The sequence below is a fragment of the Brachyistius frenatus genome, unplaced genomic scaffold, assembly GCF_029030835.1.
Source record: "Brachyistius frenatus isolate BFR_SWC_R1_liver_20210118 unplaced genomic scaffold, ASM2903083v1 Contig_20, whole genome shotgun sequence".
In the NCBI taxonomy this organism is placed as follows: domain Eukaryota; kingdom Metazoa; phylum Chordata; class Actinopteri; family Embiotocidae; genus Brachyistius; species Brachyistius frenatus.
In genome coordinates this window covers 2,992,045-3,018,205 of record NW_027210619.1, presented here as the reverse complement: position 1 = coordinate 3,018,205, position 26,161 = coordinate 2,992,045, and the positions used below count along the sequence as shown (strand labels likewise).

Genomic DNA, 26,161 nt, shown 5'->3' with positions numbered 1-26,161 from the left:
TTTGTAACAGACAGGGCATTAACTTAAACTCCTCTTCTCGTGTATCGGTTTGTCTTGTGGTTTATCTCCTGTAATTTCCAACACACACACACACACACACACACAGAGTGCTGGAACAATTAATTAATCTGGACCCGAATCGTTTGGGTTTCTGACGTTCAGGTTCCTGTCCTTGTTCTCTTTTAATTATATATGTTCGTGACGTTGGTCACGTGTTGAGCTGCAGTGAGATCCGATCTCAGATGGTCACCCAAGAGCCATGTTGATGCACGGTGGACACTCGGCCTAAAGCTGGCCAATTTGTGATCCGATCAGGGTCAGGCCAAATATGTCTGGATTAAAATAGCCAAATGGAAACAGCCTCACTGAGGACTATTTCATAAAACTGATTTTGGCAAGGTTTTGCTCTGAGGACATGATTGGCAGTGGAAAAAAAGGTCACTAATCCCGATATGTCGCAGTATATATTACTGCTGTATTCAGCAGATCACAAAATTGCTAAATTGTACCCTGACTGACGTGTAGTCGGTGTCATACCTTATCTTGCATATTGCGATGTCACTTGGTTTGAAGAGCTATGTATTTAAATATTTACGACTATTGCTGAGTCTCTCTCAGCAAGTCCCTGCATCTTTACATTTATGTCACACTGAAAAAAACCAAAAATGGGATGCAATCTTTGACAATGCTTTGGAAAATTGCCAGCAATAATCTGACATGTAGGCACAATACTTACAGGGTAAAACTTTCGAAAACATTTAAATTAGCATTTAATACCTTTTTTAAATAGAATGTTTAGCATTTACATCAGATTACCTGAGTCATTCCCTCTTAGTGAGCTAGAGATGGAAGTAAAATTGTGGGGTTTTTTGTATGCACGTATATGTTTGTCTAAATATTGCATTAATTATATTACTGTAAAAAAAAAAAAATCTATGTATGAATTATGTCTATTTCTTGTGATTTCCCAAGAACATGAGAGCATGTTAAACATATTTCTTTAATCTTTGGCACCATTACAAATTTAAATCATTGTCCTACATAATCGACTAAAGATAATAATTAGATATTCTGAAGGGAGAACCAAATGTTGTCATTTCTGCCGTAGCGTGCTTGGTTATGGGTGCTCAAATTTGTTTTATTTCGTATATTTAGTTATGTCTTTTATTTTATTTAGCCTATTATCTGATAAACTGCTGCATTTCTGAAATATTTCTGATAAGCAATTTCCATTGAGACATGCTAATATCCATGCATTCTTCAGAGTTTTAAAAATGACTTCGCACTTTAATGTACTGTTGTCATTAGTGTCTTGTGTGTGTGTGTGTGTGTGTGTGTGTGTGTACTTTCTCAGGAGATTATCCAGTGCTTTAACTCACATTGTTCGATTTAACTTTACTTGTCTGTGTATTGAAAAAAAACAATTTCTAACCGGATATATACACCCATACATATATAAAATAAAAACGGGCACATTGGCTTTAACTCGCGTTTTTGTCTACAGATATCATTGCAGCAGTAACTATGTCACTATATTAACAATCGTATATAGTTATATAGTTCAATCATTTGTCACCCTGCATTATTTCAGTACATAGCAAAAATCCAAACAATAGACGTATACAGTGGACAGTGTCAAACATTAAATATCCCTCTTCATCCTATTAAAATATACTTTCTTAAAAAATATATAACTGGGAGATTATATAGAGTGAATAATATAAGAAGCCTTACTTACTAGTTCATTTGATTATGTTGTGTCCTGTAGCTACACTTCTACAATCACACTTAAATTATCTTGAACAAACAAGCCATGCATAACATCTTTAAATGAGATCAATTTGAAAGAATTACATGTTGTCGCAAGTGTTCTCTAATAATAACCTCACGAAACAAGGCTGCCTGTGTGAAGTTAGCTGAAGCTCCTACAGGTTTTGCAGTTGTATGTGATGACTGTTTTCACAGCAGGAGGAACCCCATGAGGAGAAACAGGAGGGGCTTCAGGCAGGCCGAGATCCCTTCCACACTCAGAGATGGAGCTCCTGGACGTGAGAGTGTAAATGTAAACAGAAGGCAAATGAGATCATGAAAACCACAAACTTTGACAAGTTCTTACTCTGAATAATGTGATGTGCATCAACGTTTGACTCAAGAAATAATGTAATGCCAAGAAAAGTTAGATGATAAGTTAGTTTTTTTTTTACTCAACCCGCAATAACTAGTTATTTTTGGCCACTGGTGAACACCATACTAAAATATCCCCCTTTTAAATAATTGTACAGTTGTTTAAACCTTTGTTTGTGATGGAGCAATATGACGATGGCTTTGAGTCTCTTCTTCAAATGTGGCTAAACGAATTCAGGCTAACATGCTGATGTAGGGCTAAAATACTGTTAACTCTCATCCAGCTCATGTGGTTCTTTGGAAGCAGTTTGAGGATTGATTTGTTTATCTTTGAAAAAGCTTTCTTGTGCTTAAAATGGAGGGAATATGTGTAGAGAGTTGAAACTATGATCAGCATTGTTTTGGGCTGATTGACTGAGTGCTGAACATGTGATTACATGAACATTGACACAGGTGTGCTGGGAATGCCCCCAGAATGCACTGGGGCAATGGATTTACAGACTAGAATATATTTTATTACCTTTAAATATGTTTTTTTATTATTATTATTATTTATTTTTTTAAACATCTTTTGATTGCAGAATGAATTTGTTCCATATGTTCCAAAGCAGATTTATCAATATGTCAATATAATGTCATGTTGAATAAATGATAAAATACACTAGCAATATTTAAACAGTGAAGAATGTATTGATGTAATGCTATGAATGTGTGTTTTCTTACCTGACTGGGAAGACCTTTGTTGTTCATCCTGAGACCCAGTCATAGCCTTGTTAAGGGCGGCCAGTTGATCCTTTGTTAGCACAGCTCGCTGTTCACTGGTTACCATGGCGGCATTGTCAGGCCCAAGAGCTGCCAGTTGAATACCAGAGAGTGCCTGAATGGAAAATTGAAGGGCATACTACATTCACTTATGTAAAAGTGGTGATAAATAGGTGTACAAATTCTCCATTTCAATTAAAAGTCTTGCATTCAAAATTGTACAAATACAGTACATACACTATAATGCATATGTATTATCACTGATGCATGCACGTACGTTAGCCCCATTTTAGTTGGATTTGGTCTAGGTTAAGCTGATTTTAATTGTTGAACAGCATTTAGCCTTGCGAAAACTATGAAAAAAAAGAACAATTTTGATTTGAATGATTTTTTTTGAACTCTTCTACTTGTTTAAAAAAAAAAAAGTCCTAGTGACAGCATCTTTAAACAAGAAATAATAACAAAGTGTGTCACTTAAATTTTTGAAAATTCAAGAAGTACTCCTCCTTCATTAATAATATTAATACATCAATAGATAAACATAATAATAAATAAACATAATAATAAATCCTTAAAGAACCCAACCTAGAAAGAATAGGAAAAAGAGATCAGCATCATGTTTAAGTTTAGCATGTTTTGAATGAAAATAATATCTTAAAAAAATAATGGCTGTACAAAAAAAAATCCCAATGTGATACTATGGCAGTACTTTAATCATAATGTGGTACTATCGCAATGCTTAAGTTGCAATACGGTATTATCTCAATACTTAAGTTACAATACTATCGCAATTTCATTCAGTTTCAGCTCTGTTTTTGGTCTCTGCCGACTCCTAAGGGGAACATTTGTCTCTTCGGTTGATCCTTTATAAATACTCCTTTATGTTCACCAGCTGGTCACGAACCGTTCTGTTTGGGGCTGAGAATTGAGTGTACTCTGGGTTTTTAGAGCTTTTTGTCAAAAACAGATGCCTGCTTCGGTCAAAAACAACATTAAGAGACTGGTGAGAGTGAAAAACAAACACTAGTTAGAAGTAATGAGCCCTCTAACATTTTACAACATATTGCCCCAAAAACTTTGGTTATAGCCTCTTTAAATGCAGTAAATGGTAATAAATGCATTTAGATTCTTTCCATCACTGGGTTTGGCTCACAGCTCACAGAACAAACAAACAAAGGTTACAGAAAGGTACTTACAGCAAAATGCTGGGGAGAAAAAAGGGGGATACAAGTCTCGCTGAGAAATGAGAAGACAGGAGGGTCCAAAGAAGCCAACTCATTTGTATTCAACCCAGCTGAGGGAGACAGACAGATGATAATTAATTTAAAAAAATGCTAGAGAGAAAAAAAAAAAAGAAAAAAAAGGGAAAAGTAGTTTATCCCTCAGCCAGCAGTTTAAAGTTCTTTTGAGGGATACTGCTTCGAGGTTTGGTTAATAAGTAAGTAAAATCAATTATTTTACCAACGATGTTGTCTAAGTCAGATACTTGTGCTTCAGTCCAGGTGCTGGGATCTCCAAACGCAGACACAGCAAGAGTTTTTAACTGCTGTACATCCTTTAAGGAGCACTGAATACCATCCATTGAGCCCACAGCATCCCTGTGACACACACAAACATCCACACATGATACAAAAAGCTTCAAAGAAATGTTATTCAGGATTCACAAAAAAATGATTAATGCATCCAGAATTGTTAATTAACATTGCTATGTAAATGGAGTAGGGACCAAAGATCAACAATGGGGAGGGAATGATAAATGTTGTATAGATTAGTGAGGTTAATGAGTTTAGATGTGTGAGGCACAGACAGTTACAGTAAATTGAGACAAGAATAGGTATTTGGCAATTTTGTTGTTGTTGTTGTTGTTTTCTTTCCCTTAAACATTTTAATTTCCTAGTTGTAGCGGGTGCTTTTGTGAGGCAACACCCCCTTTTTAATGACAAGTTAACTGTACTTTAAATAATTTGTGAATACAAGAAGCTGGAAGAAAGTGACAGACAAAATGATAAGTGAGTTTTGTATGGTGTACAAACTTGAAGGCGTCCACATTGAGCTGTCCTAACTCGCTTGAGTTTAGGCCACAGATGAACCGGTTCAGCGCGACCATGTCTGCAGCGTCCAGCTGCTGCGCTGTCAGGCTGCTACGTTTAGCAAAAGCCTTCCACACGGACTCCAACTATTGAGACATGAGTCATTTCATGAGTGTAATCAGGATAACAGTCACAATCATGTGAGGCTCTTTTTATACTTCACCTGCAATTCATTCCAGCCACAGCGGGCAATGTCCTCCAGAGAGTCCAGAGAGAAGGGGAGCTTCTCCAGGTCGGAGGTGGAGAAGCCCTGAGATAAACATCCCAGCTGCATCACCACGCGGTCATCCATCTCGGACACTGAGCCAAAGGCCTTCAGAAACATACAGACATGCTTATTTAAACATTTCTAAGTGTGACTGTGCTCATAAAATGAATGTGATGCACACAAATTCTAGGATTCCCACACTGACACTTGGAATTACAACCCTAAAAAGTCTAATTGTGAATGAGTTTTAAGTTTAATTTGGATATTTAGAAGTCATCAGAATATGTTGTTATACGATGCTACTGAGGGACTGCGTGAGAAGAACAGCGGAGGGTTTTCCTGTTTTATTTATGTCTTTCCTTGAGCTGCCCAGAGAAGTGTGCCCAGTTAATTTATTCACTGAGACAGTGGTAATAGCTGTTGTTAGATTTCTTATAAAATGTCTCATGTGAACCTAGATCTTGAGGAAATTTGTGCTCTATTCAGGTGTTATGTTTTAAATAGTAAAACCATTTAAAAAAAAAAAAATGCTTTCTCGTGTTTTTCTAATTAAACAAGTATCAATTCAACAATATTATATTATTTTGAGACATTACACTGAAAATTTTAACAAAGCCATGGAAGTCTTGCGATTAAAAATAAGTGAATCATAATAATCAGCCGCCCTCCCCACCACAATCATTTTTATACAACCCATTACGACAGCGCCTTCAATGTCAACCCCAAAATGAATTAATGCCAACGACTAAAATAAACGAGAAATGAAGGTGAGACAATGGTAAATTGACTTTCTCCCTCTATCAGTGCACCAGGGGTGCCCACTGCTTGGTGAATCTTCAGATACAGGATGAGTGACACCAATGTACCTCAGTTACTTTTTGACTGAGCACCGCTAGCTGGTTTGCACTGTACTCGGAGATCTCCCCAAGTTTTTCTACAGAAGCCAGGAAAGTGTCCTTTGATATCATGTCCAGCTGTTCCTTTGTCCAGAAGACATTGTTTTCTCCCAATTCTTCAATCAAAGCCTCTGTTATTTCTGTAGCACTGCGACCGTCACTGCTTCTCTCAGTGCGAGCGCTGCAGTTACCATTTCCTTTGCTGTTGACTGAGAAAGGCAGAAGAAGAGAGACACAGAGTGGGTGAGAAATAGAAATGCGGAATGGAACAACACATTATATTGTTTTACACATTATCACGAACAAATTATGGTAACCACATGATGTAATTTTCTTACCGCTTCTCTTTTTACGTGCTGAATTTGATGTTGTGGTTGTAAGTTCAAATAATTTCTTGTTCAGGAGGTCTGAAACCTGGGGCAGGCGTGACTTCAGGAAATAAAGAACATCCTTCATCCAAGGCTAACAGAGAAAGAAAGCAAGAAAAACTTAACAAAAATAAAGACTGGAAATGCTGTCTAAATTCTAATGCATGAATCATGGCAATCAGGAAACCAAATTCCCTTCTGGTTTTGAGTGATTCATGATTTATTGATGAACATGTGAAAAAGCAAACAAAAGATTATGAGCTACATGTAAGGCAGAAAGTGGATACACACTTTGTTGGGCAGAGCAGATGTGGCGTTATCATCCAAAAGAACAAGAGGACCCAATAATTCCATAGTCTCAGCTGACCAATCAGATGGACTCCTATAGACAATCAAAAAAAAAACCCCAAAAAACATTAGGCTTTCTCTGTCTTTCTCTGCAATAACTCCAATGTCCACTGGGAGCATATCTTACCCAAAATTCTGGTTGACCAGCTGCATTAGATCTTCCCTGTGGCGTGGAGGAATGTGCTGGCAGGAAGCAATGACCTGAAGGCTGGAGTTGAGGACATCAGGGGCCATTAGGCGCAGTTTGGAAGGTGGCATCTCACACAAGAGTGGTCCAAGCCTGGACACATCCTCGGTGGTCAGTCCAGATAAATCTGTCCCCTGCAAATGCACAGTAAACATCTTAGACTGTTGTCAAATGAGTTGACCAACTTATCATGTGGTTTGAATAGGTGCAGAACGGTAGTTATGGACAGTTGACAATTTAAAGGAAAAGATGCTTTTGAAGTGTTAGACAGCACTCTCCACTGCCATCATCAATTACTAGACAAATAAATTGTTCAGGCTGATATACTGGCTTATTGCAGATATATCAGTATAAAAAGAAACTGCATAACAATAACAACAATTTTAAAAAGTGATGTAAAGGATTTTATATAGAGATTACATGTTATATGTTTTTCAATGATTTTTCAAGTCTTAAACATTAACATCAGAATCTGCCTTAAAAAATATAGAATCAGTCCGGCTGCAATTAGAACATCAAGTGAGGGAATATACCCTAAAACAATGGTGTGTCAGAAACCTGGAGAATCAATGCCCAGGAGCAGGCAGTGGCTTAACAGTTTATGTCAGCTTTTCCTTTAATTTGTCACCACTCTGTATGTATCCTTGTGTTTACGTTGGTTAGGCAGGACAGAGCTTTTCGGATGAGTGCGAGGCGGGACGGGGCACTGGGAGACAATGAGCTCAGGTTGGCCGTTTCCATCTTGTCAAGGAAGACAGGACACACAGAGTCAGGCAAGTCCTTCACCTTCTGATGCCTGGGTTGAATGAAATGAAGAACTGTTAAATTTCATCATAGTTATTTTTTTTTAAATACACGATAACGTGATAACAAAGAGTACATGGGAGTAAAATGTTTGCTCACTGCAGGTGAATAAATAAGGATGTGGGAATATTCTTCAGCTCCTCTTCAGTGATGGTTTTAAAATAGTCAGTGCTATTTTTCTCCAAAGTTGAAAAAAGCTTTCGAGCAGCGCATCCAGCCTGAAAACATGTTTGTTATCGGTGAGTATTCTCTGCATTTTACATATTTTATTTACAGATAACGGTGTGTGTATGCTGTATGTGTAAGTGAAGACCTACTTGAACTTTGGAGAGCCACTGGGGATTTTCTGTAATGGCATCAGCCATGTCCTTTGCATCGTCGTCAGCAACTTCGTCAATCATCTTACAGGTTATGCCTTGCCAGATGGAATGCAGCCGCCTGTTTTGGCCGATAATATGTAATAATGTAAAAGTATGTCAAATTATTTTAGGCAATGGCAGAAATTTACATACAGTAACAAGAACATGAAGACATCAAGCACCCTACAATTTATATATAATATGTCTGCATTAAGCGTCAATTTGGTAAAGCTTGTTAATTTCTTTTACATTCAATATTTTGAGAAGTGTCAGAAATGACAAATGAGTTAATTTGTCTTGTTGTGGTCTTAAAGATCCTGATAAAACATTTTTTTCATAAACATCTGATTATTGTGAGCAGTGTTGTCCTACATGATTACACTGTTTTCTGGCATAGTTGGGATTTTAGAGGTTAATGGTTTAATGTTACCAAATTTTTATTGTTATACAAATAAGGCTCTTGTTTTGGACTCTGAGGAGTTTCTGGTAATTTGTTCACAAAATTATATCTCACCTGTACTTAAGCTGCTTTAGTTTATGCATCTTCTTTGCCAGATATGCTGCCTAAGTAAAAGACAACAAAGAAGAAAAATGGCACCACGTTTTGAGTAAAAACATCAAGAAAGTGGCCAGGTAGTTTATGTTAAAGATATCAAAGGAACAACAGCCGTGTTGACATAATATCTCAGCGGTGTTGGCAGGAACAAGGTATTTAGGAACATTACCTGCGGTCGAGTCCAGGTTTTACTCTCCACTTGGTCCAAAGAGGTGATGTTTGCTTTGTCCAGACTGTTAATAGAAATGCTGCGAAGCAAACGGCCAGGCAACTTCTGCACTAGTTCTGAAGGATCCACTTTTTTACGCAGCTACACACAAAAAAATTGTATTCTTGTAAAATTATATTTGTAATGTATTTAAAGGACATCACAGATAGCACACATAACCTTTTATGGGAAATACAATCCACTGTGCTTCTTGTTAGATTTTCACATTAATCTTGTATTCTCTCAGTTATCTCCAAAAGACTCAATCTCAATCAATAAGTTCACTTCTATTTTCTCCTACTCTCTCCTCACTTACCCCCTGCATCATGGCCTTCAATTGTCCCTTCCTCATTCGCTTGGTGATGTTCTTCAGGGCCTTTGTGTTACTTAGGATCTCCTGGGGTTTTACGTTCTTAAGTACACAGCTTGACAAACCTTCCTGCACCGACTGAAGGCCCCATAGGTCCTCACTCGATACCTCATTACACTGAGGGGAAGCAGAATGAGAAAAGGATCAAGCGAGGAGGACAGTTATCGGAGACAAGTTGTTAGCCACACAGCCTTACCGTCTTATTACTCAGCACTTTCTTGACCAGAAGGCGAAGCTGGGTCTTCGTCCATCGGATGTTTTCATTGATGAGAAGCTCTTTGGCGTTATTGGAAAGGATTGCAGCGAATTGTTTGAGAGGCAACAAGGTGATACTAGTGCCCAGTTCTTGTAATGCTTGAGAAATGTTGGAACTTGACATCACAGACTTGACAAGGCGCTTCTTCAGCTTGAGTCCACAGAGGGCAAAAAGACAGAGAATAATTAAGACACTCTCGAGATGCATAAAATGTGTTACTTCTCTGGCTGAGAAAGATAAATGTTAAAGTTTGGGTAAGTATAGGTCAGGGAAAGATACCGTTCTGCTTGTGGGGTTGCTACAGTTGTCAAGCTGAGGGAGGAGTTTCCTGCTGAAATCAGGAGTCAATTCTGGAGCATCCAAATAACAAGCCAGAAGGCCAAGCCTGAGGAGGTTCAAAGGCAACAACGGGGTAATTATTTCAGCCTTGAAATTGATTGAGGCTTCATTGATATAACATACTGTACATTGATGTGTATATAACCTTACTATAATAAAGCTCTCTCTCTTTAATCTTTCACTTAAAAATCCAAGACCACCATAGCACTCAACAAGGCTGTGACTTTTAGGGTTACCCAGCACAGTGAGCACAAACTATTAAACTCAGAAGAGTATTCTCCTCTATCTTTCTCTGTTTTGTTATGAAATGACATGGAAACATGAAAAACCAAAATTAATTTTCAAGATAAGTTATGAATGCTTAGATCCTTTTCCAACAATGTTCTAATCCACAGTTTTAATGGATTCTATGTACCATCGCTCTTGTATAAATACCTACCTATCCACATTCACTGAAAACTCCTTTTGACTGTCGCACTCTTGAATTCGTTGGAGAATCTTCTTGCTCAGACTGGGTTGCATCTTTTTTGCCCTCTTTATGCTGGATTTGAGCTTAGCTGAGTGGAAAAATTCACACAGCTAGAAGAGAACATGAAGGAAAATAACAGGGACAAACATTGAAGTCTTGCTGTTCCCAGTTTCATCTGTTTTTTTTACTTTCTTTGCTTGGCCACTCACCTTTTCCTTGGGAGAAGAATCAACATCTTCTGGTGTCAAACGGGAAATGTAAGGCCCCATCATGTCCAGCGCATCCGAATCCAGCCATTCCAGGGAACGTTGGCAGCGATCCATCGCCACTATGTAATGAAGGAAGAGTTTACAATGCGCATTCACACCTAACATAAAATCCCCATCAGAAATGAGGCAGAAAACTTTCTTTTGACATCGGCCCCACACTGAGTGCAAAAGACTATCACTTGCCTGTATCGCTTGTGATTTGTACTGTCATCATAAGTTCCATCAAAACATCGAACACATTTGCAAACATGCAAACATACTGTGGTTTGCAAATACCAGTGGGAGTGTTCTGTAAAATACAAAATGCTTCATTGCACTTTGAGGAGAACATAAACAAAGTACAGTGAGGCAGTGTGTACTTTTCCCATGTCGGTTTTATTTTGTGACCATAATTTGTGATCTAACAAATCCTCACTCGCTTTGTAAGATTTGCACTTTTCTTTTGCTTATCTCTCTCACTTTCATTTGTTCTTCATCTCTCCAGAACTAGTTGTTCTGTCTACATAGTCAATTCAACTTTAGAATGGGTTGATAAGGTTTTTCTTTCTTCTTTCTCCTTTCTATAGTTTCTGCCTTCTTTCTTTCAATCCTATTCTTTCTGTTTGAAGTTGAATTAGGTAGAATTTGATCAGATTTTCACAGTAATAACAAATGGGAAGCAAAAAGCAAGTTGCTATACTATAAATTATTAAAACTTTGGGTGAACATCTTGTTTAAATTTGGGGTAAGGTTAGGTTTAAAGTTAGATTTAAACAAGAGGGTATAATGAGGGATAGGGAAAGTCTCAATGAAATCAATATGAGTCAATGTAAAGGCCTCTGAAGTGATACAAACAAACCTGTGTGTGTGTGTGTGTGTGTGTGTGTGTGTGTGTGTGTGTGTGTGTGTGTGTGTGTGTGTGTGTGTGTGTGTGTGTGTGTGTGTGTGTGTGTGTGTGTGTGTGTGTGTGTGTGTGTAAGACTAGATTTTAGTGAAAAAAGTGGTTTCTGGTTTGACTTAATTTCTTACTTGATCTTGACTTGGATGGTCGGCTCATTGTACAGTTGAAGTTGTTCTGAGTGATCTGCTCTTTTGCCCAGTTTACAACCTGAGTCCGTTGACCGTTAGACATTAGATCATACACCTCCTGAAGCATGTTCATCCTGGAGCCAACAGCAGTTGTACAGTTTTAAGAGAAGTTGCTAAGAGGCAGTGGACAAAATAATTTCAGGAAAGCATACTTACATATCTTTTAGCTTTTGTCTCTTTAATTTGGTAGGAAGATTAATTGTTGTAGAAGGTATATCCTGCAGCATAGTTTTGGCAGCCGAAAGCAGAGTGTCATAGTCGTTTGATTCAACGTTGTCTCCAGTCTGTGCGCACACAGTAGCCCAGGACAGAGGCGCCATGAATGCTTGCATGTAACATGCAAATGACTCCTGAGGGAACAAGACAGATGGCATGATAATATTGCCAGAGAGCAGCATTGATCAATCCATGGATTATGTTCTTTTTTGTTAAGGTTTTGGCAGTAGTGTACTGACAGAAGAGTTTCTCATCCCCTTGATCATGGCCACAAGCATACTGGAATTCCACATCTTGTTTGGCTAATCAGAGACAAAAGACACATGGAATATATGTGATTCAACCATGAACAATAAATACAACACCATTAAGATCATTTTACTGATTCAGATAATCAGGGACTGCCCTGCTACACAGATTGATAGAAAAACAATATGGACATGTTTCAATTACAGTTTTTTTCCTTAAGTGAACAAATCTTGTAAACTGTGTGTGACTGTGTGTGTACTGCCTATGTGGATGAGTGTGGGTGTATGTGAGTCTGTATTCATACCATTATATCTGAAACATCCAAAGGGCGCTGACCAGGTGAGATTTGTTTTTTACCCCCAGTGACTAAATTCAGGACATGTTTAAAAGTGAACAGGAGTGTGTTGGATTGGTCAGCGTTTCTGTCCTCCACAGGCAAGTCACTACGAAAAAAATGAAAGTGGAAATAACAGCCGGTGAGTAGAACTGTTTTTTGCAGCACAAAGCAAACACATCTGTTCATACAAAGTGGCTGAAGCTTGATACCAGCCAAAAGAAAAGGCTCATACTTTTTATCACTTCAAGTAAATGGGCTTAAAATGGATGGTTGGCAGGATCTAAGTTTTAGAGAAAATACATGTGCACTATGTCCCCACAGCTCATATTTGCTGCTTCAGAAAGTTAACAAAATACAAAACAGAGACTCACACATGTAGAAAATTACCTGTTACTGACGGCAGTTTTCAGCAGCCCCATAGTAGGCACCGGGTATCCTGTAACAGCAGGCCTCCATATTCATATGTTGCACAATAAAAACTCAACAAGATTGGTCAAACTATTTGCCATTTATTAGTTGTGACTCATATTAAAGTTGGCAAACACACATGCATGGCTCAAATATATTTTCAGTACTGGGATTAAGATTGAATTTAAAAGTGAATTCAGAGTTCTCTCACCCTTTTTCTGGCACTTCATCATCTGATGGAAAAAAGAGATATATATCATGATTAGATGTTTAAGGTAAGACAATTTACTGCTTAAAATCGCTGAATGAGGTTTTTCACAATGTAAAACATATTATAGGGCCAAATCCTGAAAATCTTGGTTTAGAAATACTATAGTTTAAGATCTAATAAGCAGTAGAGTTATTTCTGGCGCCTGGATGTTTTTTTTTTTTTTTTTTTTTTTTTTTTTTAATATATCTGAGATACAATAATTTTTACACTAGTTTCCAATCATTTGTCCTTATTGACAATAAAACTGCTAGATGCAATTTTAATTACAATTACTATAAATAAATAAAATTGGAACCTCATGATTATGAAAAAACATGGTTAAAATCTATCTTTAACTCACACCAACTGTGAAAATGTCTGCTCTGCTGATTTGACATTGAGTATAAAACAAAAATAGTTCTTCTGTGTGCAACTTCGTATTCAAGAAACTACTTACCAGTTTTTTGGCAATGTCCTTGAAGTCAGCGTTATTTCCATGCATCCCATTTGGAGGCATAGCTGTGCAGACACAGTAGTAATGATTAATTATGAACAGGCACATATACCGTACACAAAATGTGCATACATAGAGTCATACTATTAAATGTATTTTGACAGTTACAGATGGGAACAATGCATGTTCTGGTTTTGCTGCTTACCCAAGGCTGCACAAGCCAGGATGAGTAGTAAGAGCCATGTTCCTCCTTTTGGAGCCATGGTAAAAAAAAGCCTGCCTTTCTGTTCACCACGCTGACATTACATAAAGTGTATGTTAACATCAACACATATTCCAAGAGAGTTTGACAAAGTTCATTATTTGGCTTTATTGAGACTCTTTCTGGATGTCACGATTTTGTTATAGGTCAGTTGTTATGGAACCCGTCTCCATGTGAGCCACCTCCACTTTTCTGACATACTTCCTCCTCTGAGGACCTGTGATCATACCACCCTAGTAACCATCTGTGTTACTCATCCTATGGGAGGCTCTGTGGACTTTGGAGGATAACACGCAGTGCAAAACAGGTTTGGCAATGTACATGATGTTCTGGGAACAACATTGTGTCAGCCTCTTTGAGTTCCTGATAGCATGTTGGCATTTTGCCTTCAATACATTTGTTTGCTTTCCATTGATTTGACTTCTCATTTGAATATACCCACTGTTTACTGGTATGGTCGAGACTAATGAGAATAATTTCCCTTTTAAAAACAATATATCCCATGACCTTGCTTGTTCCCTTGTAAAGTAAACTTTTAACATATAATTATCTATTTGCTGCTTATATGATGCATTGACATGAACCATTACATCACAGATAGTTGATCATGAAGAATTATGAATTCAGGCTTAAAAAAAACAACAACACTAAAACATACAAAATATATATATGTATCATGTCTGCACAAGTTTTACTGTGATGACACACAAGTACAACATATTAGAAAGACTGTAAAACAACAAAGAACTTACAGAATCTGTGTATTAATACATTATTACTTACAGAATCTGTGTCTTCTCCCTGGTAGATTCTCGAAAAAAAATGTTTCAAAACAAGATGTAGACGAGGTGAGAATATGCGTGCTCTTCCTCTGCCTTTATCTCACAAATGATGCGAGTTAAGTAGGTGGTTACCTGACCTAAGTCAAAGCAGATGCATGGCATTAAAACAGGACTGTATGTGTGTGTGTGTGTGTGTGTGTGTGTGTGTGTGTGTGTGTGTGTGTGTGTGTGTGTGTGTGTGTGTGAGAGAGAGAGACAGAGAGAGAGAGAGAGAGAGAGAGAGAGAGAGAGAGGGAGAGAGAGAGAAACAAAGAGACAGAGGTTATATGAGATGAACATTGACAATTGACATCTCTCTAATGTCAACTATGAAATAGCATGGGCTTTTAAAATACGGACATCATAAGCCGATACTACATTATCCAAATAGAGTAACTATTTAACTAACAAAGCTCTATTCACATACTTCCTGGAGACAGCTGGCAAACAGAAAACAGCAGCTCCTAAATTCAAAGCAGCAACAAGCACATTTGAATGTTAAAGTCATTGCAGAAGTAGCTCTAGATGCGGCACTTGCAAAGGCTAGATAAAAAAAATTTAAAAAAAATGAATGAGTGAAGTAAAAAACATCTGGATGGTGCATAGAAACCTCTCAAGCCATGAGCAGTTTTTTTTAAAACTGTACATGGGACACAATTAAGTCTTTCATATATGGCTTCACAATGATGCGGGTGATGTGACAAACAGCACGATATAATACCCAGAGGACATCCTTTTCTCATGAAATTTAATCACACTCATTAGGGAAGGCTGTTACCATCTTCCCCATTGGCTGACTTCCCGCATATGTATAATAGCAATCTGACAATGAAGCAACTGACCAATTTTGTAGACTGACATGAACATATTAGCATCATCTTTGTTATCATACATGTGTTGCTCTGTACAGAGAAAAACCAAAAGGAGAAGCTGTTGGATGTGTTACATTAAATGTCACTGTTTTCTTCTTTTTCTGGGCCAATGGCCATTTGAAGGTTTAGGTTGGTGAAGTGATCTGAAAAACAACATTGATGATTGTTAGTGGGTGAGATCATGCTTCTGTATGTATGTGTGTGTGTGTGTGTGTGTGTGTGTGTGTGTGTGTGTGTGTGTGTGTGTGTGTGTGTGTGTGTGTGTGTGTGTGTGTGTGTGTGTGTGTGTGTGTGTGTTTTTGCAGTATGTCTTAATTGGATCCCCTTTGGTTTTTACTTTGGTATCCATTTCTGTTTATTTAAAAGATAAGGCTGGCGTTAGTCAAATTTTTTTTCTTTTTCTAATTGTCAACGAAAATGTGTCTCCCATTTTCTGGCTTTCATACCTTGTCAGTGGCACTTTGCCCCAACCTTGTTTGTTCCTTACCTTAGCGTTGTTTTACTGTTTAAGATCAGGAAATCTTCATTTTGATAAGTTATAAAGGTCTCAGTTAATTCCTAAAACAGCCGGGCACGGCAGTTTTAGGAATTAATATACAGATTAATAAATGCTAAACACTAAAATGAACAACTGACCGTGTATGTGTGCGTTTGGGTGTGTATGCATACAACTCACCTGCAGCAAACTCTTTGATGTCAGCTGGCCTTTTAAGAAGCACATCTCTGTGAGAGGAGAGCAGGAAAAGGGAAGAATAAATATTGTTTTTTTCACAGTATTCCTCACATTGTATTATGATAAGACCCATGTTCTGAATCTGCTAAATTTGACACTACCGTATCTTTTACAGGAAGCTGCAAGAAGACCTAAAAAGCATACCTACTATTTAGCTCAGCTGACAATGAAAATGACAATTTAAAAAAACAAAAACAAAAATGGGAGCAGATCCACAGTGGTGGAAAAATAGGCTGCTCAGGTCATTTACTTTAGTAAAAGTACAGATACAGCAACGTAAAAATACTTCATTAAAGTCCTACATGAAAATCCTAAACTCAGGTAGCAAAAGCACATACGTGTTAACAGCAAAATTAAGTTAAAGTATTAAAGTAAAAGTTCTGGTTCCGTGCCTCTTATATATGATTATATATGACCTCATTAGATTATTTATAGGAAAGCCTCAGTGTGTCAGCAGCATGTCACTGTTGTAGCTGCTGCAGGTGGAGCTAGTTTGAACTACTTTATATCCAGTTTTAGTAAAGGGACAGGAGATAAATATGAGGGGTCATCAGATGATTACTGTGAGAGGAAAGAATAAAAACCGAGTTCTGAAACACAACTTTGTTTTCAATTTGTGGAGTTATTCTCAAATTTGTATGTACATTAAACCATGTGAGAAGTTTAGAAGGAAAAAAAAAAAAAGACTATTTGATGGCGTTATTAAAAACTCCTTGACATGAAATGTGAACCCAATTACACACTTATATGTGCAAAGTGTCAGAGAGCAACAACGTTAGAAATCACTCTTTCCATTTTCATCAATTTGTTGTATTTGAAAAGCTTCTTGTGTTGTCAAATTATATTTAAATTAACTGTCCAATAAATGTAGTGGAGAAAAAGTGGGGGTATTGGAAATACTCAAGTAAAGTCCAAGTAGGCCTACCTCATATATGTACTAAAGCACAATACTTGAGTAAATGTACTTTGTCACTTTCCCCAACTACAGATGTATTTACAAACGTGTTTACAAAAGTCGGTCTTGTCGTGAATTTACTTAATGGTATTTGTTTGAGATTTTCTTTATTCAAATGAGCGAGCTCCTTCCTCTGAATATCACGTGGAGCCTTGTGGATCTTTTTTTTTTTTTTTTTCCGTCTCGGTCTTACATTCAGTTCACAAGCGGACACGGCGGGAAAGCTTGGACAGTTTTACGTGACAATTTTGAAACGAGAGAAAATAAACAAACCTTAGAAAGTCGCCTATCAGTACCTCGACTTCGGGATGAGATCTCAAATACTTATCGTTGTCGATTCTCGTCTTAATCTGAGAGTCCAAACAAAAAGCACGTCAGGATTACAGCAAAGAAATCAGACTGCAGTTTGTGGCCAGCAAACGTGGTCAACTTGTTAGCGTTGCGAAATTCACCCCGTGTTACCTTAAACTGCCGCAGTTTCTCTTGCTGCTCAGGAGTCAATACACTGACGTCAAGATTCGCCAAACCGCCGTTTCCAGCCATCATTTCTCTAAAAATGTAATGATTTTTCTGTGCGCCCTCTGCGGTGTACATCGACTATAAATCTGAAGCCAGTGGACGTTATCTTGTCACCTGTTACTGACACGGCGACTGTGGCCTGACAACAGCCGTTACTATGGAAACGATGCACGGCTATTAACGGCTGCGCCCACAAGGTGGCAGCATTGACCAGGAATAAATATTCACAACAACACTGCACATCTGTTCATAAATAAAGATTAACCTGCAATACGAAACACTTATTAGAAATTTATAATTTAAAAAAAAAATAGTTAAATGTAGCATAATGTAAGTGATACTAATAAAGTCTTCTATACTTTATTCCTAATTTTAGCTGATCATTTAAATTTTTTTAATCGTCTAGCATTACCTACAGCTGTTAAAACCATTTATCCATTACATCTTTGTTTTTTCAGATTAGTTAAAGTACTTTAAACACTGATACAAACTGTTATAAGGTGAAGCAGAAATAATTTCAGAAAAAAAACAGGATGATTAACTGCGTCTAAAAAAAACAACAGGAAAACAGATGAACCTTTGACATGCTTTTGATAGGATGAGTAAAATATTTAATGAACTTCAGCAGTATTTACAAACAGAACGTGAGGTGGTATGCAAGAAATCAGTCTGTAATCAGGCCTTAGCTTACATATAGTTTAATACACATTTTAAATTGGCACAGATGCCAGAGAAGCTAAAAGGCTACTCTTAAGACATCACAACAACATAAAAGTCTCAAAGAAATATTTTAGGCATTTAGAAAAATATACAGTAGGCAAAGATTATACAAGTTCTTCCTGAGTTTGCTTCTCAAAGAAGCTCATTGGAGAAGTAATTTTTCCTCTTGTAATCTGTAACACTAGCTCCGAAAACAAACCAACAACACAATTTTCCTGGCTATTTTCTCTTTTCTGCACAGCCATCACTCCCGCTGGAGAAAGAAATAACTTGTGTTGTTGAAGTGCATGGTTTCTATTCTCTCCTCCGGGATCTGTTCCTCCTCATTCTCTTCCTCTTCTTCTGCTTCCCTTGGCAAGCAATGTTTGCACTGCGGCGGGGCGAAGGTCACCATAGCCTGCCCCTCTGGGGCTGTTGGGGCAGAGGGCGGAGGTTGAGATAAGTCACCACGTTGGGTGATAACACTAAAACTCTGGAGTTTAGACATAAATCTGTCCTTGTGCCTGGAATAAAAAGAAGAGAACTTCAAATGAAGAAGTTGACTGAAGTGATTTGCTGAGGCATTAAATCTAAGGTTAGAGTTAGATACATCCATTGGCTAGCATTAAAATCCTGTTATGTAATAATATCTATTTTTGTTGCAGCACAGGAGATATTATGTTCAATATTAAAGAAAATTCTAACTTTATAGACACATGAAAATATAACAAAGTGCACATGTCACTACCTGAAGATGTATGCAGCCAAAATGACTGACAAGAGGGCAAATAAACCAGAGATCCAGAGGACAAGATGAGAAACCTCCCCTTCTATCCCCCTATCTGAGAAAAGAGGGGAAGACTGTGAGAAATCCTAACAGACCAGAATAACATCCATGCAAGTGTCTGTTTGGGTGTAGCTGCATTTATGTGTGAAAGGCGAGAGGAACCAGAGGGACAGAGGGGATTTTTAACACCAACAACAGTAAGAGTTCCCTCTTTTCTTTTGCCTCCTCTTTTCTCTCTCACACCACACACACTTGATTAACCATTATATTTTACTGTCTGCCAGACATCTTACCATCAGTGTCGTTATCTGCACCAGAACCTTCACCAGAACCTGGGAAGTCCTGGTCCGATAAATCAAACTGCTAATTAAAGAAAAATCGCAAGACAGTGAGTTAGTGCTAAGATATTAAAAGTGAGTGAGAGCGTAACGGATTTCCATGATTAACAGTTCAGACTCTTACAATTATGTGGCTCAGATCATCAATGACTGCATCTTAAAAAGAGGAGAGAAACATTAATAGATAACTGGTTATCAAAACCGTGACTGAAAAGAAGTCTCCATAACAGATCGTACAGACTTTGTAGCAAATCAGGATTGGGATCTCCTCAAGGGTTTAGCAAGATAAAGATAACAATGGTGACAAATAGTGCAGGAACCAGAAAAAATAAACATTATATCTTTATATCCATAGATTTTTTTTAATTTATTTTGCTCCCTTGGTAATGAATGGCTGGATTATATTTGCTTTTTCAGGACGCTAACAGTAAGCTTTAGTCAAAGTTATCCTAAAAAGTAGACTTGTGCAAAGGTTGGTAACAACTGATCTAGACAAAGTTCTGGATTTGAAATACTGGATAAGGATGTCTTTTTTCTAATCTGCTAGATTGTATTATTGTTATATTTGAAAGGCGCAGTCCCAGAGCCAAAAGTAAACTAAAGGGTCTTTCAATTATTACCAATATAAACCAGAGGGGCTGCATTACCTTTTCTGGGGGTGTCTGCATTTATTTTAAAAACAGACAGTAGTGACTGGAAATGAAAGAGGAAACTGGGATGACATTAACGTCTTCACTTTAAACAGGGGATATTGTGTTTACTGCACGTGGTCAACACAAAACCTCTTAGCCACCAGGATTCTATTTAAAGTAACAATTTCACATTTGGGTAAATGTGCTTATTGGCTTTTATGCTGAGTGACAACCTATTCCTCTTTAATGCCCGTAAATATGAAGCTAGATCAGAAGAATACATGAACTTATTCAAAGAGGAAGAGAAACTGGAAGAGGTAAAAGTGTTCACGAGAGGATATTTATGTGCACAGCTTCTTGAGAAATTCTTATCATATGGGAAAAAAAACAGGAGCGCTGCCGTCTCCGGTTTTCATGATGACTTTTTTTGTGTCCGGAGTGATTGTGAATTACTGGGGTGATACAAGTAGGATCCGCAGGCGGGTCCATTAATTACTGACATGAGCACTTTCATGATCACTTTTTCTGGCCAGTACATAAAGTTTCTGTGAGCTATGTTATAATCTAAAAATGGCTTGATTTGAAAGCTTCTTTGATATGTATGTGTGTGTGTGTGTGCGTGTGCATATTTACCTGTCCAACTTCTGGCATAGACAGGTGTGCTCCAGTCACCTGACTGACCATCATATTCTTCCTTAGTTCTGAGCAGTATCTTGTAGACAACACCAGGTAATGCATCAGTGATGGTGTAGGAACGCTGGCCTTTAATCATCCTTATCTATACAGACACATACAGATAGACATTATCTCCATCGACTGACACAGCAAGGTATGTTATTGTTTTAGCCTTGAATACCGAACACTGAGTAAACCCTTCACACCCGATAGCTTGCTGATGTACTGCACCTGTTCATTAGATAATGAGGAGTTGCAAGGTCGGTATTTGATCTCATATATTAGTTCATAGAAATTGTCTTGCTGCTTCCAGGACGTTGGTAAATTCCAGGTGACCTGCATCCTCGTCTCCTGCCCTTCTTCCTTTTGGACTGACACATTTGACGGAGGGTCCGGCTTCACTGAGGGAGCAGGAAGGAACAGAGAGAGTGCAGCGCCTCAGTTTACAGCAGGCCAAATCTCATGCTGACATGGACACATCTGCCCTGACACCCTCTTACAAATGCTCAAAGGTGTGAACCGCAGCAGGGAGCTGGTGGCGTTGCCTGTGATGCTTGTAACACACAGATAGGCCATATGAAGGGTTCTCAGCTCGTCCTCGTTGTAGTCCAGAGCACACCAGCAGCGCGAGTGCTGAGATGAATATGAGCACGGCACTTTATGGAATTCCTCTGTCGGACTGAGAGAAGGAAAGACACAGAAAGAAATAGAAAAGCAATCGATCACACAAAGATAGAGGAAAATAAAAGACATAAATTAGTACTACAACATCTCTAGCATTTTAAAGCAATTCCCAAACTCTGTGTGTAGTACATGAATGTACACTGATACAGGTGCTCCAACTTAAACTGACACAACTTTCAGCACTTGCCTGCAACTATTTCAAATGTTTTAATGGTAAAGTTTTATCAGCAACCTTTAAATTTTAAGTATGTAACAGTAAAAAGATTAAGAAATGCTCTAATTTAAAATTTCTGTCTGAGTGCTGGCAATTTGTTTAAGTCAATATTTTCAACACAACACAATATACAGATTTTTTTGTATCTACCGCTTGCACACATCAGTTATTCTACATATATGTAAATATAGTTCACATGGTTACAGGGTCAAAATATTAATCAATGGGCCTTTAAACATGTCTTCATATGGATGCAGTGACTTAGCTAATAGAGAAGGTCATCCAGTAATCACAGGATCAAATCCAATCATTCACACACATTCGTCTGTCTGCATGACAGGCCAATTGATGCATGGTATATAACTCCAGCTATTTACGTTGTCTTGTTTTTTAGTATCATTAACTTTCTTCACAACTTATGCAAGCTATTTATAGGGGGAAGTTAGTGTATAGTGTGTCCTTACCTTTTACTCAGTGAGAGGTAACAATCAGGCTGTTTAATGACGGGCTTCTGAGCTGTCCATTCACAGCGAATTTTACTGCTGGGCGACTTTTTGTAGCAGAACAGATGAGGACTCTCAGGGCGATCTAAAAGGTAAAGAAAACACGCAATGGTACTTTATAATTATTTTTCACATTCAGAGGTATACTAACTGAATGTGAAAAATAAATGGGCCAAAGTCATAATTACAGTTGCACAAGCTTGCTCTACTTAAGCACCTGTTTTCACCATTGTTTTAAAAGGTACATAATACAAGTCATTTACCCACAATCACAATGTTCAACCTCGAGATTTGTCTTGTATCTTCGATATCATTTATTTTGTCATCAAATTAAAGTTAAATGTCATTTGTATGTATTCCTTCATTACAAATTCATGGCCATTGTCAGTTACCTGCGACAATTACTTTCACAGCAAATGTTTTTCTGCCTCTGTGATGACAGGTGTATTTCCCAGAGTCTGTCAGTCTTACTGAGGCCAGAGACAGCAAAGCTCCACTCCTACCAAATGTGAGTTCTCCCAAGTCTCTGTCTCCTGTCACGACTGTCCTCTGGTTCCACTTCCACTGAGGCCTCAGTTTTATGCCTCTTGTTACCCTTCTCCCTTCCTTCCCCTCCTCATCCTCATAATCACTCTCAATGTCCATCTCTTCAGCCTCCCAGTCAGATTCCTCCTTCAGCGGTCTGCTTGCACTGGTTGGCTGGACCATGTGAGAAGAAGCTATGTATTGTGTGTCTGTATATCCGAGTACTTGTTTAGTGGTGACTCCTTCGTCAATCAAGTCAGATTGGTGTCCCTCACTTGCAGTATTCTTCTGGGGGCTTTTATCAGTTTCAAGTGAAACTGCACCGTCGCCTGTGTATTTTGGAGGGGTTGGGATTACACCTAAGGAACTTCTGCTTCTGTTGGCTGAGCTGTTCCTGGACAAGCTGACCTTTACACCATTCACCTTCACATGACCCCGGCAGGACAGAACCAAGCTGCTGCCTGGAGATAAAACCAACATACCAGGTGGAGGGTCTGCACAGAAAAACAAGCACAGGATTTATAGAGTTAATGCATGCATGTGGTTGGTTTTTTTTGTGTGAATGTGAAATCTCAACTTGTTTTTCGTACATTTGTATTTTGTAGAAATTGAGATGAGGTTCTTTAGCCTTGTTAGCTGCAATTGACAGCACAGATACGATGCAACGTTGCGTAACCAACATTACCAACTCCTTCTTAACTTCCTCTTTTAATATGTCTCTCGTATGTCTTCGTATTTTCTTTATTTACATCTCTGACATTCATCCCAGCCTTTCAAATGTTTTCATTCTGCTCAAAGCTCACACAGACAATTATGACTTAAGACAGCTGTCTGCCTCATGTCTGGACTTGATTGGCTTGACATCAGAAGTCCATTGGCCTTCTATAATTCAAATATATTTTATCTCCCTTTGCCTGTATTTTCTCCCAGAAATCTGAAAGAAAGTAGAGTCTCTGCAGTTGACATAGGGCAGAAGTGCAGGTATTACAATATTGGGACTAGTTTTACATTTCATAGTTATTTTTTTACTTAAATTTATTTGACTCTGTGCTTTCTTAACGTGGATAATTAAAGTCAGGGAGTTGATCAGCTATGAAAATAAAAAAAAAATAGCTTGTCTTTCTTTATAAAACCCTCCAATAGTTTGAGGCCACTACAACAAACATGACAGGATGAAGACACATTTTTTTCTGGCTGAAACTAATTCGCAAAATGAAATAAAGATAAATAAAACAAATAAAACATTATAAGAGGGAAAGAGGGAGCCTAATTTTGCAAGGACTTTTGGATTAAAATGAATTGTCAATACACATTATTAAATTATTTTGTTTATTATTAAGTGAACCATTTGGAAAATACAATCTGTGAGGTGCATTGGACGAACAAAGCAGGCTGCAACCGTTTTTATCTGTTTGCTCTGATGTCCAGTCCAATTTAAAAAAATGTTTAAAAATCAAATCACTCCCTTGGGTGATTATAGATCTTTGGACGATGAGAACTACCTTCCACTAAAAATGAATGAATGAATAAATAAACTATTTTACTTTTTTAACAGATTAAGCGACACTTTATTTGCATACTTTTCTCTAGACCTCATTACTTGACCTTATAACATTTAGTAAGAAAACTCCTTTCCACGGTTTGACAAATTACATGTATATTATTCATGTCATACCGTACCTTTTCTAGGACAGGCTCCGTCAAAAATGCTGTGGATCAGCGGGACGCACACAACGCACAGCCAGAGAAGAAAAATCCCCATTTTTTTTGCCAACGCAGCTCCGTGTAGCGTTGTCACACCATCACTTCAGCAACAGCTGGAGCTCGTTGATTTCCATCGAACTGTTTACGGCGTGAAAGCCGGTCAGACAGCTGATTAGATCTCCATAGAGGACAGGAGAGTTGAAGCAGAGCTGGTTTCTCTGGCTGCAGTGGTCTGCTGTCTGTAAGACCCGTTATTGTGAAATCCTTGCGCTCTTCCTCTTGTTCAGCGCCGTTACACAGAGGAAATCCTCCTCACAGTCAAAATAAAACTCATCACAGGCCTGTTATTAAACAATTCAATTACTAAACATCTGTCACACTCGAGAGGGGACTTTATGATTTGTTAAATATATTTTACTGACACTGTTTTATATTCAGGTTTTTTTTTTTTTTTTTAAATTGGAGACAAAGTTTTAGCTGAATTTCAGGAGCAGGACTACGCCTCAACCACTCCCCCCACCCTTCCGGTCACACTACCATAAATATCCACCCACTCTAAACCTCGGCCTGTTCACGTTTTCTGCATTCGGAACCAGACACCACGCAGAAAAAACAAAAACGATCTTACCTTGGCCCAAACTACTGTTCCTCAGCCCGACGACGACGACGATTGTTTTGCCTCCCCAGAGGCCACCCAGACACCCAAGGGAAGCCCTCGATCTGCTGCCTCGGATACCCACGAGACGCCGCCAACCGCCACCGGGAACACCCAGACAGCACATCGGTGCCAAACCCGCCGATCTCCAACAAGCCGACCAGCTGCATCCACCAGAATCCCTCTCTGCTCAATCCTTCTGTACGAAGGTTCCGATCCACAGCCGTCCTCCAGTAACCCACTCACCGGTGACAGAGGGAGACCTGCCACCCTCGGATCTAGTCAACGGAAACGTAAGTCTCCTCTCTCTTCCTCCGCTCCAGGCCCAGCGCTCGGGAACGAGTCTCCGACGACTCCGGCTCCCCAGCGCGCCGCGCTCAAAGCCGCCACCACCGCTCCCGCGGTCCAGCCAGGTCCCCCGTCGAAGACGCACCAGCTAAGATCTCCGACCGGACCGTAGTCCGTCTGCTAAAAGCGCTAAAAGAGAAGGGGATACCTCAGCACCGCTCCGACAACAAAGCAAAACTGTTCCAACTCCTCGCAACTTTCCGAAAGTCACGTCAGGTAAGAAACACGGACGTACCTCCATCCAAAACACACCGGCGTAACGTCAACGGAAGTTACGTCACCACGCACCTCCAAGCCCCGTCCTCCCACCCACAAAGTTCCGGGTTGCCAGGTTGGCAGGGCGTCGCCTCTCATCCCCCTCCACTTCCTCCGGCAAACTCACCTTTGCAAAGCGGCACCGGGATGCCGACTCTCTTTTACTCTCTTCAATTTCCACAGCATTCCATCCCACCTTCTGGCTTGGATCCATCAGTCTGTACTACTGCTGTTCTTCCACACACACCTTTTTTCTGCCCTTTACTCTGGCACCAGGTTACCAGGTCTTCTTTCCTCTTTCCTCCTCTCTCATCCATCCACAGCGCCCATCATCACCATTGGGCTGCCAACTTACAACCCTTCTGCCCCCTTTCCTCTGGCGCCT

General features: G+C 38.9%; 3 protein-coding genes across 4 annotated transcripts; all 3 read right to left on the bottom strand.

Annotated features, from left to right (window-relative positions):
• Positions 1-983: 983 nt before the first annotated feature.
• Positions 984-14,721, bottom strand: otoa (otoancorin). Its single transcript, XM_069695967.1, has 29 exons — positions 14,641-14,721; positions 13,801-13,891; positions 13,599-13,660; positions 13,103-13,124; positions 12,871-12,919; positions 12,451-12,589; positions 12,137-12,199; positions 11,838-12,031; positions 11,622-11,755; positions 10,554-10,672; positions 10,315-10,454; positions 9,816-9,921; positions 9,477-9,686; positions 9,227-9,397; positions 8,872-9,012; positions 8,661-8,710; positions 8,105-8,225; positions 7,887-8,005; positions 7,638-7,779; positions 6,924-7,117; positions 6,740-6,830; positions 6,419-6,542; positions 6,051-6,289; positions 5,140-5,289; positions 4,920-5,062; positions 4,348-4,484; positions 4,083-4,180; positions 2,848-3,001; positions 984-2,042 (listed from the first exon to the last, which is right to left on the bottom strand). Exons 2-29 carry the CDS (start codon positions 13,856-13,858, stop codon positions 1,960-1,962), a joined length of 3,453 nt encoding a protein of 1,150 aa, XP_069552068.1. The 5' UTR covers positions 13,859-13,891; positions 14,641-14,721; the 3' UTR covers positions 984-1,959.
• Position 14,722: 1 nt separating this feature from the next.
• Positions 14,723-17,884, bottom strand: LOC138619469 (RIIa domain-containing protein 1). 2 transcript variants are annotated; one of them, XM_069695972.1, is made up of 5 exons: positions 17,701-17,884; positions 17,512-17,588; positions 16,227-16,273; positions 15,625-15,693; positions 14,723-14,776 (listed from the first exon to the last, which is right to left on the bottom strand). In XM_069695972.1, exons 1-4 carry the CDS (start codon positions 17,830-17,832, stop codon positions 15,626-15,628), a joined length of 324 nt encoding a protein of 107 aa, XP_069552073.1. In that variant the 5' UTR covers positions 17,833-17,884; the 3' UTR covers positions 14,723-14,776; position 15,625. The 2 variants fall into 2 exon arrangements, with proteins under 2 accessions (XP_069552073.1, XP_069552072.1); XM_069695971.1 differs by lacking the exon at positions 14,723-14,776 and having other exon boundaries at positions 15,324-15,693.
• A 447-nt stretch (positions 17,885-18,331) lies between these two features.
• On the bottom strand, positions 18,332-25,461 carry il6r (interleukin 6 receptor). The gene is made up of 10 exons (XM_069695962.1): positions 24,495-25,461; positions 22,682-23,308; positions 22,251-22,374; positions 21,389-21,567; positions 21,120-21,289; positions 20,847-20,991; positions 19,706-19,737; positions 19,537-19,603; positions 19,205-19,298; positions 18,332-18,980 (listed from the first exon to the last, which is right to left on the bottom strand). The coding sequence occupies exons 1-10, from the start codon at positions 24,574-24,576 to the stop codon at positions 18,722-18,724; spliced, it is 1,779 nt and encodes a 592-aa protein (XP_069552063.1). The 5' UTR covers positions 24,577-25,461; the 3' UTR covers positions 18,332-18,721.
• Between the last annotated feature and the right edge of the window lie 700 nt (positions 25,462-26,161).

What these genes read in the sequence shown, in the direction of transcription:
- otoa (XM_069695967.1), bottom strand. Translation starts at nt 13,858, where the DNA reads ATGGCTCCAAAAGGAGGAACATGGCTCTTACTACTCATCCTGGCTTGT. An exon ending in CTCTGTCCTGCCTAACCAAC is followed by an intron (nt 7,118 to 7,637) that starts GTAAACACAAGG and finishes GTGCATTTGCAG; the next exon opens with GGGACAGATTTATCTGGACT. An exon ending in TTTCTCCCCAGCATTTTGCT is followed by an intron (nt 3,002 to 4,082) that starts GTAAGTACCTTT and finishes TTTTCCATTCAG; the next exon opens with GCACTCTCTGGTATTCAACT.
- LOC138619469 (XM_069695972.1), bottom strand. Translation starts at nt 17,832, where the DNA reads ATGTACACCGCAGAGGGCGCACAGAAAAATCATTACATTTTTAGAGAA. An exon ending in AGAAACTGCGGCAGTTTAAG is followed by an intron (nt 17,589 to 17,700) that starts GTAACACGGGGT and finishes TTGGACTCTCAG; the next exon opens with ATTAAGACGAGAATCGACAA. An exon ending in CATCAAAGAGTTTGCTGCAG is followed by an intron (nt 15,694 to 16,226) that starts GTGAGTTGTATG and finishes GTTGTTTTTCAG; the next exon opens with ATCACTTCACCAACCTAAAC.
- il6r (XM_069695962.1), bottom strand. Translation starts at nt 24,576, where the DNA reads ATGGGGATTTTTCTTCTCTGGCTGTGCGTTGTGTGCGTCCCGCTGATC. An exon ending in ATGATCTGAGCCACATAATT is followed by an intron (nt 19,604 to 19,705) that starts GTAAGAGTCTGA and finishes TTTAATTAGCAG; the next exon opens with TTTGATTTATCGGACCAGGA. An exon ending in TGCAGATAACGACACTGATG is followed by an intron (nt 19,299 to 19,536) that starts GTAAGATGTCTG and finishes CTCTTTTCTCAG; the next exon opens with ATAGGGGGATAGAAGGGGAG.